This window comes from Peromyscus maniculatus, chromosome 4 (assembly GCF_049852395.1).
Source record: "Peromyscus maniculatus bairdii isolate BWxNUB_F1_BW_parent chromosome 4, HU_Pman_BW_mat_3.1, whole genome shotgun sequence".
NCBI classification, from domain to species: Eukaryota; Metazoa; Chordata; class Mammalia; order Rodentia; family Cricetidae; genus Peromyscus; species Peromyscus maniculatus.
Genome location: NC_134855.1, coordinates 22,449,862 through 22,465,009, shown reverse-complemented (window position 1 = coordinate 22,465,009; position 15,148 = coordinate 22,449,862). Strand labels below are relative to the sequence as shown.

At 39.4% G+C, this 15,148-nt stretch overlaps 1 protein-coding gene across 2 annotated transcripts in view; it reads right to left on the bottom strand.

Annotated features, from left to right (window-relative positions):
- Positions 1-14,932, bottom strand: part of Arhgap15 (Rho GTPase activating protein 15) — a 599,688-nt gene extending 584,756 nt beyond the window's left edge. The window contains exon 1 of one of the 2 annotated variants that reach the window (XM_006974294.3): positions 14,798-14,932. In XM_006974294.3, the coding sequence (XP_006974356.1) occupies positions 14,798-14,808 (11 nt within the window). In that variant the 5' untranslated portion in view covers positions 14,809-14,932. The remainder of the gene's footprint in view (positions 1-14,797) is intronic. The other variant, XM_076569381.1, reaches the window with a different exon arrangement.
- Between the last annotated feature and the right edge of the window lie 216 nt (positions 14,933-15,148).

The window sequence follows — 15,148 nt, the reverse complement described above, 5'->3', positions numbered from 1 at the left end:
CTTGTCAAGTACCAACATTATACAAAAAAAAAATGATGCAAGTATCTGGTCACAGTCGGGGTGAACAGTGGCAACTGGAAAGGCAAGTGAGATGGAATTATCTAACAGAGAGCAGAAACAGCCAATGAGGCACAGCGTAGAAGCTATCAACTAGGCAGTCCGTTATCGAATGGCAGACATCTCAGAGTGGCAGTGTTGGAGCAGGACTTCAACACTGGTAAGTGGATAACCAACAAATGACCAGGTCACCAGTTGAGGAAGCTGTAGTCAGAGACAACGCAATGCCTGGTGAAGAGAAAGTGGCCTCACGGATGCTTGGACTTGGAACTAAGCTTGAAAAGTGAGCTTGATGTGTACATTTGCAGGCCCAGTCCAATATCCAAGACCAGTTGTTTTTGCAACCACACAATCCCATCCCTCTGGAATTAGTGGTTACCAGCACTTAGTTAACATTTATCCTAAGAGTTAGAATAAAAAATAAGCTCTACTACAATTGAAAATGAGTGCTGGAGTATAACAGAGAAGGGGGGGGCATGTGTTATAAAACAATGGTCATCAATGATTTGTCTATAGATAATTAAGCAAGCAAACTTAACTGTATCTTCCACAGTTATTCCAAATCATTAAGGTTGAGGAAGTGTCAAAAATCATATTTTCCCCAGGCAGTGATGGTGCACACCTTTAATCCCAGAACTCTGGAGGCAGAGGCAGGTAAATCTTTGAGTTCAAGGCCAGCCTGTTCTAGAGAGTGAGTTCCAGGATGGCCAGGGCTACACAGGGAAACCATGTCTCAAAAACCATAAAAAGAAAAAAGAAAAAGAAAAGAAAAAGAAAAGGAAAAAGAAAATAAATAACATTAGCCCATCATCCCTCAGGGACTCAGATTTTCCTAGTTTTAAGCTATTTTATAAGGAGGTTTACATATTTTATTTCATTTTAATTTTGATTCTCTATATGTGCTGCATATTATTTGCATGAGTCCAGCACAGGCATAGTCCTGAAGAAGGGGTGGGATCTCCTGGAGGTAGAGTTATGGGTAGTTGAGAGCTGCCCAACATCCATGTGCTCTTGACTGCTGAGTCATCTCCAGCCTGCTTTATAAAAATTATCGTAAGAGTTATTTTTATATTAATATTATTCTAAAATTATTGCTATATCATTGCTAGATTCATCTTGCTTTTGTTGTAACTGTAGTTGTTTTACGGGGATGGAAGTTCACTTTAGAGCATGCAGGTGGTGGAGCACCATATTGGGAAGAGGGAAAGCTGTGTGAGTAGTTGGTGGATAGGTACGTGGACACAGGTGAATGAAAACAGTGCTTCAATATGGGATTTAGATACTAACAAATATGCAACACAAATACTGCTGAAAGTCTGTCCTTTCCCATAAGAGATATACACAGACACAGCCTGGCACAGGCTCCAAGTCTGCTGTGCCACATTTGGTTCAGGGTACTTTGCTACCTTTGGTTTGTTGGCTTATATCATGGACTTGGTAAGTGTGAACCAAATAGCAAGGTGGACACTTGCAACAGAACTCTCCTTGTTAAAGAGTAGAGGAAGGTTGGAAGTATGGATCATGCAAAAGTTCTTTGTAGAAGCCAAGGAGAGAAAAATGAGGAAAATTTTTTTGGCCAGTCCTCTGTACTGAAATTAAAATTTTTAGTTGAATTTTTCATCCTCCATCTTTGGAAATTTCCCACTATCCCATGTTCATTGCATATCTTAGGATGTTTTCAGCTCCATCTGACTGAGTAATTGAAGGGTCCTCATGCTTTTAGTATCTTTAGTCTCTTCTGTTGTTTTGCTGATTACCTTAACTCATGAAACTTTGGGGTGGCTGGATCCCCAAACCAAAATTCCCAGAGGTCCCCTTAGCTAGAAAATAGAGGTGATGGGGGTTAGTAATCTACCTAACAGGGGTCCAGTTCATTTAACATTATTATAATTTTCATTAGTTCAGCCGAATTTCCATCCTAATGTAGAGAATGCATAATACTTTAAGTTTTAAAATGAACATACAAGTGACATTATATGGACTGAAAGCCTATATTTAGGTATATATATGCATATAAATATATGTGAGCAATAACAATTTTTGAAAAAAGAGGCTATGAATTCTCAGGAGAGCCAGGAGGAGATTTTGGAAGGAGGAAGGGAAAGAAAAATATGTTGTAATTATAATTTCAAAATTAAAATAAGCTAAAATATACTGGACTGAGGATTGTTTAATTTAAAATGTTTGGATTTTCTTTATCTCCTGTGTGGCTTTACTTGCTTATCTCCTTTGCCATGATCCTTCTGAGTCACAGAGAGTTAAGAAAAGGGTTATGCATCCACACCCTGGCTATATTGCCTACTTTGTGTACTGTGAACTTCGCGTGTATATGTGCATGTGTGCATATGTGTGTGTGTGCATGTGTATGTGTATGTGTGTGTGTGCATGAGCACCAGTGTGGCCACACACATGTGGATATGTGTTTAGATGTTGCCACTGTTACTCCTCTCATGTGAGACATGAAAATCTTTCATATCCCATAGAACAGTACATCTACACACATGTAGATGTCAGGTGACACTCTGTAATACACAGTCTATAACATACGATTAAACATATCTGTTGAAAAAGTAATATTTTCTTTATTACTCAGTTAAGTTAAACTTTTGGAGACACATTTTAATGATTTTAAAATGTTTTGGAGAGAGTTGGCAGCAGAAGAAAATTTATTCTTTCTAGTGAAGAAAATGAACCCAGTCATGAAATCTAGACAGACAAAACAAACTTAAATGAAAAGCTATCTATATAAATAGATGGTTTCTCATAAGATAATTCAATGTTTTAACAAATCCCAAAGGACTTTTGAGATGTCTTAACTGTATAAAAGTTAGTTGGTGGCTCTTGTTTGCTCTGTGACACCTGCTCCTGCATTCTTAGGAGCAGCTATAAATTCAACAAGAGGTGGAAAAGGCAGCCAGACAGCCAACCAGATTCAGCCCACAGACATATGGTGTTGGGCCTGAACAATGTTTTAAAATGTTTTGAATCAATTTCCAATTGAAAATGAGAGCTGATGTTTATTTTAAAAAATAGAAAAAAATAGAAAAAAAAAGTTTCATATCTTCACTTGAAAAATCATTAGCATTGACAAAGTGAACCAGACTGACTGATAGCAGTCCACTGGATGAGAACCCCTTTTCCATCCCTTAGAGAGGACCCATGTCCCTGTGTTCCATTTCTCTCTGAATGACTCTTCTAGCTTGTGTGTTCTGACTGGTCTGGAGATATTTTTGAAGGTGACACCTGGCATCAATATGCATAGAAGCATCCCTCCTCTGCTGAGTGCATGGAACAGAGTTCCTGCTGCACATTAAGCTCACACAAGTTTCTATATTTTACTCTTCGTGAATTCAGGCAGGTAAGTTAGAAATGGGGAGTGGAGCTGGGAGATGGTGTTTGCACCACAGCTTCAGAAAGAGTTTCTTCAGACATTACTTCACATGTCCTTACCATCCTCCCAACGTGACTGCTGTTGGATGTTGAGATAGTGTGCTGTGCTCTTGGCACAACGTGACTTGCCCTTTCTCTCTTCTCTTGCTCTGGCCTCTTTTACTGTTCCTATTATACTTTGACAGACATTTATATCCTGACTTGCTTCCTATTCTTTACTGAAGCAGTGTCTAATCTGCCCAATTAACTGTAGGCTCCTTAGGCAGACAGTGTGGTCAAAGCTGCTATTCCTTCACCTTTACAGATGCTTGTTGCCTGTCTGCAAGTCCATGCCACAAATTCTACCAGCACCATGGGGAATGTCCAAGTTCAGGTTTTTTCTCATGCTTAAAATGGTTGTGATTCCCAGTCAGTGTGGAGTGTCATTGGAATCCTGTGTTTCACTTCTGATTCACACTTACAAGAGCCAAACGGACCCAGGATTGTGTGACACCGTGAGGGGAAACCAGAATAATTGCTTCATCTTGCTTTCTCCCCATCTATGCCATTATCTGTACTCTGCACATCTGCCATTACAGACTCATCTCCAGGTTCCTTATTAAGATGGCCCCACCAGTACCTACCCACCCCATTGCTATTTCCCTTTCCTAAAGCCAGATGGCTAATCTAGAACCTATTGCCAAGCAACCACAGGATCTTGTGGCTCTCCAAGGACAGAAGCCCAGCTGCTGCCTATGTTATCCCAGCACTTGGGGTCCCTAGTTAAACATAGTGCCCTCATCGATTTCCTGTATATGTCGTTTCACAATAGGGACTGGAATACACACCTAAACTCCATAATGGAATACTGAGCTGCTTTACCCAGGGAAGAACTGAAATAAAACAAAATACATTTTCTTGCCAGTAATTGAGATATTGTACCCCAAAATTTCCTCCCACCCCTCCCCCCCAGACACATTTCTGTGGCCTCAGCATACCTGCCTCAGGTGATTCATTTGAACACCTGTACAAACACTAGATTTAAAGTAAAAGTGGGTAAAAAGAACACCACACTTCCTCTCTTCCATGCCTTAGTTCTCCTTCGTTCTTCCTAATTTCAATTCCAAGGATCAGTGACTGGCTACCACTTTTATCAAAAATAGGAACTCTTGAAAATAAAATCATATTTCTGGAGACAGCCTGTTTTGAGCTTTGTGGAGTAAAAGTTTTCTGCCAAGCAAAACAAACAAAAGAGGAATTAGCCCATCTTCTGTCTTTCCTGTACTGCCGAACTGTACTCCCACACATGGTTATATGGTGGAATTGAAACTAATTGCAAGAAATTGCTCATGATGAGTTTCACGAATTTATGATAATACTTAGAATTCAACTAGAACAAAAATCATGCTACATTTATCTTTAGATAAGAATAAAGAGAAGGCAAAGAGAGCCACAGATTCAAGTGATAATCCAATTGCTACTGTCCGGCACAGCTGCTGAAGTACCAATAACCATCAGAGTAGGTGCAGTGATATTTATCTGGGATGTATTTATAAGTTACCGTCTACATTTTTTCTAATTTTTAGATTCAGGAAAAGTCTTAGGTGTTCAGAAGTCTTTCCCTATTTTTACAGCCCAGGGCCAACTTCTGTAACTTTCATTCTTTCGCTGAGAAAATAGTTGTTCATTGATTATTACATGCAGCTACTCTTACAGGTTCTAAGGGGTTGGCAGTAAGATGACATGCAAAGTGTCTTGAAAATCGACACTGACTAGCTGAAAAATAATAAACTTCGGCCTGCAAAGGAAAACAAAAGCGTAGTCCCGAGCCACAGAGGACAGTGCAAACTAGGGAGTTTAGTTTGGAGCTCAGTAAGAATGCTTAGGAGAGAACTGAATTGTCCATGTCTCCAAATGGTCACTTTAGCTACTCCTTGGAAATGACAGGGAGGAAAGTTTAAGAATTCTGCAGTAACAGCAATGGAAAAGGTAAATGTATTGAGTTCAAGACACAAAATAATACCCTTAGTTGTCCTCTGATTTGCTCTAAATGACTCCTAGAAAGTATAAATCTATCAGCCTGAATCTAAGAAACAAATAAATATTTTATGAATACAAATACATGGATACAAGTAAAATACCTACATGTAAAAAATAAACAATTTGTATGACAATGCCTTTTAAAATGTAATAGATGGGGTTTGGTTTATAATATATTCTTTTTTTTATATCTTTGTTCTTTGCTAGTATCTTCAATATATGTAAGAAATAGTTTCCGCAAGATGTGGCTAATAATATACTACAGCAAAAAATTCACTTTTAGACCAAACATCCAAACAAAAGGTTGTAGAATTTCCTAAACTCTTTAACATCGAAACTGTGAGTTAAGACAAATACACATTGCTCCATATTACTTTTGTTTAGAGAGTATAGTGGTGGCCCCTTAGGTTCATATATTTGAAGGCTTGTTGCTGCCATGCCTCCACCCCACCCCACCTTTGCAGTGGATGGAACTGTTTGGGGAGGGTTAGGAGGTTTGACCTTGTCAGAGGAGTTATGTCTCTTGGGGGGGCTTTGAGGTTTCAAAAGCCCTCCCCATTCCCAATTCTCTCTCTCTCTCTCTCTCTCTCTCTCTCTCTCTCTCTCTCTCTCTCTCTCTCTCTCTCTCTTTCTGCCTTATGGCTGTTTTCTAAACATACAAGCTCTCAGCTACTTTTCCAGAACCATGCCTGCCTGCCTGGTGTCATGTACTCTGCCATGATGGTCACAAACCCACTCTCTGAATCTCTGACTCTGTAAGCAAGCACCCAATTCCATGCTTTCTTTTGTAAGTTGGCTCTGCCATGCTGTCTCTTCTGCAATACAACAGTAACTAACAGTGAACTGGTTGCTGCGGCTCTGTTTAAAACTTCACGGCATCATGTGTCTCAGAGTAGCTGTTTCTCAGCGTTTTGGAGAAAAAAAACCATTATACCCACAAACACACTGATAAAAAAATAGTCTGAGGAAGAAGGGACGTTTTATGAGAGGCATCGCTGACACATAGACAGTATGGAGGAAGCTTTGTCTGTAGTTCCCAGAATCTACTTACTGTTCAGTGAGTAGAAGGTGTTTAGAGGAAAGAGGAGGAAGAAGGCGGGGAGCAAAGCATGATTCTAGATTGCCCCAGAAAGCCCGAAAGATGGTGTCATAATGAAGGAAGACGGAAGGAGATAAGCAGCATGAGTTGATCAGAGGTGGCAGTGTCTAGGTGACTATTTTGGTCTTGTATTTTAAAGTTCCTTGCCACTCTGTCTCTCTGGTGTGTGTGTGTGTGTGTGTGTGTGTGTGTGTGTGTGTGTGTGTGTGTGTGCATGTGATGTGGGGGGCACATATTCTCCAGAAGAAGTATAGAGTTCAGAGGACAACTTTCAGAAGTTGTTTCTCACCTTCCACGCTGTTTTCTTTTAAGGTGGAGTCTCCCTTTGTTTCTGCCTCACTCTGTACTTCTGCCTACCTGACCCATGGGCTTCTGGGTGATTCTCCTATTTCCATCTCGCTGAGATTACAGACCCGTGTGTTACTGCATCCTGTTCTTTATGTGGGTTCTAGGGGTTGGAACTCAAGTCCTCAGACTTGTTTAGCAGGCATTTTACCCATGGAGCTCTATTGCTAGCCAAAGGGACTGCTTTTGCTATAGTTGTTGCAACTTGTCCGAGACATTCAAGGACAGACGATGGGTAGTCAGTTGCATTTACGGTTTTAATGCTGTGAACAAAGGTTTGGTCTTGAGATCTAATTAGCAGATAGATAGGATTTAAAATCATAGAACTAAAGATTACCTAGGAATAGACATCCAGGACAAAACTAGGATTGCATCCCAAGATGGATCTCAGATTATTTCAATTTTTAGAGATCTGAATGCTGGCATAAAGTACACAAAAGACACCAAGAAAGATCATCCACCAATTAGTAGGGTGAAAACAGATCAGGATACACTAGGAAGTCAAATGAGGAGACAGAATAGGGAAAGAAGGGTCTACAAGAGCACTATGTGCAGCTCAGTGTCTGGAAGTGCAATGGCTAGTGTACATGCCAAGCTAAGAACTCTGGGGATCTATCTATAGTATGTGCTTTAACATTCGTGAGAAATTAGGTTTGTGCACATAGCTTCATATTTGAATTCTTGTGTTTGTATGTCTATGTTATTTAAGGTTTTCATTGACTAGAACACATACATAATTTTTTTTTTGTTTCCCCTGTAATTCTCAACACTTTACAGGATCTGATTTTGGAGCTCAGATTGGTTATAGACTTTAATTCAATTGTGCTACTGTCTATTAAAATAGAAAAAAATCCATTTAAAAATGTGATAACTAGCCTTGACAAATCTAGAATCCCCTTGGGGATGGGCTTCTAGGCATGTTTATGTTTTGTGGAATTTTACTTTTACTATGTACAGATGTGTTACATTTGTTTATGTTGCAGAATAGTATTTTAACTACCTATGAGAAGGTGTATTGCATTTGTTTATACTGCATTTGTTTAACTAAGCAAAGATGTGTTACATTTGTTTATCCTACATTTGTTTAATTATGTAAAGATGTGTTGCTGTACCTTGCCTACCTAAGGCACCTGATTGGTCTAATAAAAAGCTGAACGGCCCATAGCTAGGCAGAAAAGGGATAGGCGGGGCTGGTGGGCAGAGAGAATAACTAAGAGGAGGATTCTAGGCTTGAAAAGAGAAGAGGGAGAAGAGAAGAGGGGGAAAGAAAGGGAGGCTCCTGGGGCCAGCCAGCCAGGCAGCCATCAGCCAGCCAGACATGGAGTAGGACTTACAGAATGAAAGGTAGAAAGTCCTGATTCAAAATGTAGATGAAGAGAAGTCGGTTAAATTAAGTTATAAGAGCTAGTGGCACAAGACTAAGATAAGGCCGAGCATTCATAACTAATAATAAGTCTCCATGTCATAATTTACGAGCTGATTGGTGGCTCAAAAGAAAGCCTGTTACATTTATGTGGGATTATCTTGTGTATATTTAAACTGATGTGGGAAAACCCATCTTAATTGTGGGGTATATTCTTTGGGCAGAGGATATGGTCTATGTTATACGGGGAATGTGTCCAGTACTAGAGAGCAAGCTTTCACTCATGGCTTTCTGCTTCTTTGTTGTGGATGCAGTGTTGCTCGCTGTCTTAAGCCCCTGACACTGTGACTTCCCCTACCATGATGGACTGTAACCTTGAGCCATGAGCTGAAATAAACCCCTTGCCTCTAAGTTACTTTTGCTAGCGTATGACATCACAGCAACAGAAAGGGGATAAAGACACTGGGAATGGTGGGACATGAGCGCATTCCCAGCCCATATGAGGGTGAGAGAGGAGGACTGACACAAGTTCGAGTCCAACCTGGACCACACAAGGTGTCAGACTCTGGAGTGGGCTGCACAGAGACTGTAAGGCCTGCCTTGACTACATGGTTAAAATCCTGTCTAAGAAAAAAATTAAAAAAAAAATCTACAATTGTACTGTGTTATCGACAAGGGCCGTTTTTAAATAAAATGTTCCATCTGTTTTTTGGCACCTGGAAGTACTCACTGTCATCAGATGAGCTTCCAACTGTTTCAGGGAAGACAGAACCTAGGAAGCATGAATTCCCTCAACTTCCTCTCCTCATTTCATCTTATCTATATCCAATTCATCTACATTCAGACTCATTAAAGCCTGCTTCCTTCTGTTTAAGGTTATTTATCTACTTGAGCTAGTGATTACACCCATCTGTCTCGGGCTCCTCTGAGACCTGTTGGCTTTCTGGATGTATTGTTTCATTTGCATTCTTTCTCTCTTTCCTTCAAGCGTTCACACAGCAGTCTCCCCCTCCCCAGTTGGCTAGTGTCCATTCAATCTTTAGAAAGGTTTATTCTATGGATGCTACTCTATCCCTGGTTTCTTACTTTCTTCAAGATCTTCAGCAAGGTTTGAACATCAGTGATTTTTTTTTTAATTACACAGTTAAGAATGAGCCCCTCTCCTGAATAGTGGAAACAGATATGACTTTTTAAAGCAAACTCAACTTCATTCATAATAGCAGAAGTAGCACACAAAACTGCGTCGGAATACAATTTTGTAGATTTATGACACCAGACAAGGTGGAGCACACCGACGGCTGCCATCTTCCTATCGCTGCCGAAGCTGAGGCGGCCAGAGGCATTCTCCACGCTGCTTCAACGGTCACCCTAACGAAGTGCGGATAGAGGCTCAAAAAGTGTCAAGAATACGAAGAATAGTTTAGCGCCACTACTAAAATTACTTTATTTGTTTCACAGATGTATTTCTAATAATTCATTCTATACATATATTTTCAAAATAATTACACAGAAATTCATTGCCCCATAGAAAATGTAAAATGATGAACACTATGACTCTTAAAGTAAAATCCTGATTCGATGTAATCAATTCATATGGAATACTAAACAGTTGTTTAAAAAAATGTATCATATAATTTATTTTTATCATGAAAATGTTCCCAATATTCACTGCTAAAGTAAAAAATCAAAGTTGGAGAAGTGTGTAAAGTTATGCCTCAAAGGAAGCACACACATATGAACATACATAAATATATACTTTTTACAGGAAGAATCCTAGGAGTATAAATCAGTATGAAAATGGTTGGTTGAAGTCAGAGTGAATAAGGTAGACAGAAAGATGAATGTGAGAAGGATTGTCTCCAAAAATCTCCTTTATGTGTAATCATCCCAGCAAATCACCTAAGTACTTCCAGGAAAAGAAAAAAAAATCTTTGAAGTTCAGCCTGGGCAAGGGTCTTGGGTGCTTGGGCAAGGAAGCAAGTGCCTGTCTGGAAGGATTGTGTCTTGTCACTGAGTTCAGGCTGTCTGCAAATTCCAAGGAGCACTGCATTCAACAGTGAGGAAAACTGAAGAAGCAGACTGATGCTCATGTGACAAAACCCATTCAACGCCAGTGTGCAATCTCAGGAATGGACGATGCCATTCACAGCTGCTGTACACATCTGGATCTCTAAGGTGCAGCCTGTTCAGCAGGTGCATGCCCTGACAACCCCAGCATTCTTCTGGCTTCACCTCACATTACATTACTTTTCAGCAGACCTGGACTGGACATTTCATTTCTGCTTTGAGATTCTCTGCCCTTGCCCATGTTTTCCTAATTTAATACATTCGATCCTGCTCTTTAGAATAAATTTGTTTCTGAAACCCACCATAAGCCTGTCTCACAATTTTTCTGAATTATCTTACAAGACAGACCAAATGGTGTACTATTTATCCACCAAGTTTCTATAGTTGGTGGCCTGCCAAACAACAATAACAGCAAAATTTTGAATGGGTTTCTGAATCCAGAGAGAACATCCTTTGTATGTTTTGTGATAATTAATATACTTTATTTGCATTGTAATAAGATAACTTTTTTCTATGGAGCACTGGCTGCTCTTGCAGGAGACCTGGGTTTAACTCCCTGGATCCATATGGCAGATCACAACTGCCTATAACTCCAGTTCCTGGGGATCTGACACCCTCTTTTGGCTCTGTGGTACTATTCTCACATGATGTGAGACATATATACAGCCTATATACTTATACACATAAAATAGAAGTAAACAAGTCTTTCAAAGTAAGTTAACTTTCGTCCTAGATTACAAACTTTAGGTTGTTCAAAGGATGTTTGCATAAATAGTTGTTGAAAATATTTTCAATTCTGTTTCATGGAAATTCTTACTTTACTCAACCCTGCTTTAATGCATTTCTGTGTAAGTACATGATTGGAGAAGGTGGGAGCAATACTTTCAAATGCAACCATTTTTAACTCTGGAGAGGAGTCCTGTGGTTTTGTCTGAAGAAGCACAATAACTCTTCTGGGAAAGTGCCTCCCTTCCCGATTCAGCAGAATCTTCATGTCAGAGAAAGCCCATGTGCTACAGGTATGGTATCATTAGATGGGCCTGAACCTGTAGCTAAATTTTGAGACTCCTGTGTCTGACCCAGTTAGACACACATCTTAGGTCTTACTGTTGTGATGGGAAAAGCATTCTTTTGCCACCAGGTTTTCAGAAAGGATGAGACACAGCCTGAAGCTCTGTTAACTCACTGAGAACGTCCTCTGCATACTCCTTATAGAAGGTATAAAGTTCCCATCCTGAGAGTCTCAAAGGAGATGCTGGATCCAGCTTTTCCTGACCTTGTATTCTGTGGAGCTGTCATGAATCAAGCATTGTCATGGCTACCACTGCTAGGTTTGTATCATTAGCAGCAAAATGATTTTGTTTGCCATAAGTTAAGAGTCATAAAAATTATAAATTCATTTCTAACTTTTGTCATCAACTCATGTTTCACATTATAAAAATATCATATCCACTTTAATTTGGAACATTAAAAACTTTTAAATAATTTGGAACATTAAAAACTGCATCTCTGGTGAGGGCAGATGGTTAAGCAGGTAAAGTGTTCGCTGCACAAGCATGAAGAGCAGAGTTCGGATCCCCAGCTCCCACATGAGAAGTCAGGGACTGTGGCCCGGGCTTGTAATCCCGGTAATGGAAATGCAGAAACAGGAGGATGCCTGGAGCTCTCTGAGGTTCCAGTCTAGCTTACTAGGTGAACGACATGGTTGCTGAGATGCTGTCTCAAAAAGTATTGTTGAGAACAAATAAGGAGGACACTTAACATTGACTTTTGGTCTATACACTAACACAAACATGAGTGAGCATGCATACGCACGCACGCGCGCGCGCGCGCGCGCGCGCGCGCACACACACACACACACACACACACACACCATTGCAAACACACATACATGCACACGTATATCACATACATTCTCTCACAAAAATTTACACGTGTTAAGTGTTTTGTGTATTGAAACAACAAAATTGTCTGAAGATACATCACAGTAGTTTTTCACTTAAGTGAAAAAGAAGTGTACTTTTGTAGAAATAGTTTATAGGGATGAGAACATCCCTGAGGTGCTTCCCTATTAGACACTCTCAGAACTTTGGTCTTTCAGTACTACTAATTGGACTGGGGGTAGCAAGACACCCTGTTTTGGACTATTTACAGCCATTTACCACACACCATTTTCTTTAAGCAAGACTGGAATCTTCAACACGTAAATAGTCATTTGGATCCCGTTATCTGAGAGACCATGTTGGGGGTCTGCTAGTAGAGCAGGGATGTCCTGGCAAGGACATTAAGACCATGTGCCTTCCTTGTACAGCACAAAGCTGCTTGCCTTAAAGTCCCTATGTTCTGCATCATGGGATAAGTAAACTGTAGGATTTTAAGTTAGGGGCTGTGTGAGGTACCCCATGAAGAGAGCCAAAGATTAGCAAAAGGGGGTGAAGGTATGCAGGAAAGATTTTTCTCCTTTCTGAATTTGACTGAATGCTGGCCCCAAGTGAAAAAAAAAATTATAGTGTTTATCAGGTCTGCTGTGCAGTGACTTTGAAAATGAAATTCTCTGCTTGTTTTAGTTCACTAAAACTTACTTAACTATTCAGCATGCACAGAGGCAGACTGATCTGGAATAACTCAACTGTAATCAAGCCCTTTAAGAATTAATCTGAATAGTCCAGAGTCTGCACCACTGTTTGGCAAAACAGGGTTGAAATCATCAATATACCTGTCTTTACTTGCTGCCTTGTCTACATCCATCCCAAACTGTCTGAACTTTTCATATGTACTCTGTAAAATACCTGAATCTAACAGAAGCTGCAGAAACATTTTTTTAACAAAGAATTTGATTTCCAATCATATTAATGCTTTAAACCTTTATTGTCTTTTCCTTACTTCAAATGTTCATCTGAACATTCATTCTTGCTAATGTGTGGATTCTACCACCTCTATTCATGGGGATGCTCTTTTATAATACAATGAAATTAGCAATAACATATCAACCAAAATTATCTGAAAGATATAGCTTCTCAGGATACAGGGTTTCAGCAGCATAATATTGAAGACAGATTTAAATACTACTTTCCATGGTAAGGAAATACAACAAATTGAAATTCTAATCAGAATATCAAAGCAAGTATATGTTACCAGATCTTTTGACATGCTAACAATAAAAAGTATTGGATACCACATCCTAATCTCCGTTTTTCCATAATCATTTTAATAGTCATCAAGTAGCTAGCTTCAGTGTGGACAATTGAAGAGAGCTTAAAATGCAGTGTGCCAGGAGTGTGTCAGCATGCTGAATAATTTCCTACAAGATTGACCATGTCACACACACACACAAAAACATTTATAAGTGTCTTTCACTAGACCACAATAAAAGAAAATAAAATTGTTGGCACTTACCGACCCTGCAACCATTTTTAATAACCCCAAATATTTGTATTGTAGGGTATCGCATCCTTATCCAACAGCACAATAAAATAATATTAGGGGCAAAGGGATCATATCTTGCATTTTTATTAAATTTTCTCAAAACTCTTCCGTTAGATTTATTTAGGTATTTCTCTCTAAGATCAGCAACATTTTGATGATTTCTGCACATAAGTCAGAATGCACAGAGACATCAGCATATCAATGGCTAAGGAAAGTTCTTGCTGGTTTGCAGTGAATAAGTCCTTTTCATCTCCATGGTTTATTATTTCAGAATATTTCAAAATACTGGTATCTTAAGCAACGAATGATGTCTTCAAGTGAGCCCTCTTCCCAGAAATAACCGTCAGTGAAATCAGGTGAAATTTTTGTTTTGAACATAAAGGTCTGTTTATGACTTAGAAAACCAGCCTGATCTTATCCATTCTGATACATAAAATTTAGGGGAAATACTCCATTGCTGTGACAGAGATTATCTTTTATATGCTAAACTTCCCTGCTTCTTAGTGGCTGTTTTATCAGGTTGTGTGAGAACCTTCTCATGGCTCTTTACTCAATGCCTTAGAGTATTTTCACACGGAAATCTAAGAGGCTATTTCCTATCGTTGTAGTGGCCTTTTTCTCTTATCAGCTGAATTTTGAATAATGCTTATTTTTAGGTAGCTATCAGTTAAATGTGCATGGTCTTACGGGTACTTTTAAAAGTACGCATTTTACTCAGAGTTACTTTTAAAAGCACTTTCAAGCTAGAACTTGGCCATACTCGATCCTTAACAGTTTAGTCTAAAATCAGAACCAAAGACACTAGCATAATACTTCCATAACAGACTTTTGAATTTTTCAGCCGCAAATATGAAAGAGCAGCAGCAGCAGCAACAACAACAAGAAAAGCTACTTTTCTCCACCAAAGGAAACAAGCTGATGTTTGAGCTACAGGTAGGAGCAGCACAGCACATGTGCTAGAAATGATTCTACGTGCCAAACAGCAAGACTTTCCAGTTGTTAATCTACAGTAGGAAGTTAAAAGTACATACCTTTTCTCCATGATGACTTGCTATTAAAACTGATATCAACTCCTGTTAATGCCTTTTTAACAAAACGGGAAAGAGCAAAGTCACATGTCCTAGGAGGAGGCCTGTGCTAGCTGCTGCTTAATTTCAGTACTGAAGAAAAAAAAAAAGGCGGGGGCAAAGAGTGAGCATAGACCTTAAAAAACAACCCACTTCCTGGGTATATGCAGCTAACCACACATTATTTGACTTAGAGCTAACCTTGCATAGTCAGTTAACAATACCATTATTTACCAATAGAATAGTCAGTTTTCCAGTATTGTATATTTGTGTGGGCTGCACAAGTTTAATGTGGAGGGGAAAATGTAATAAAAT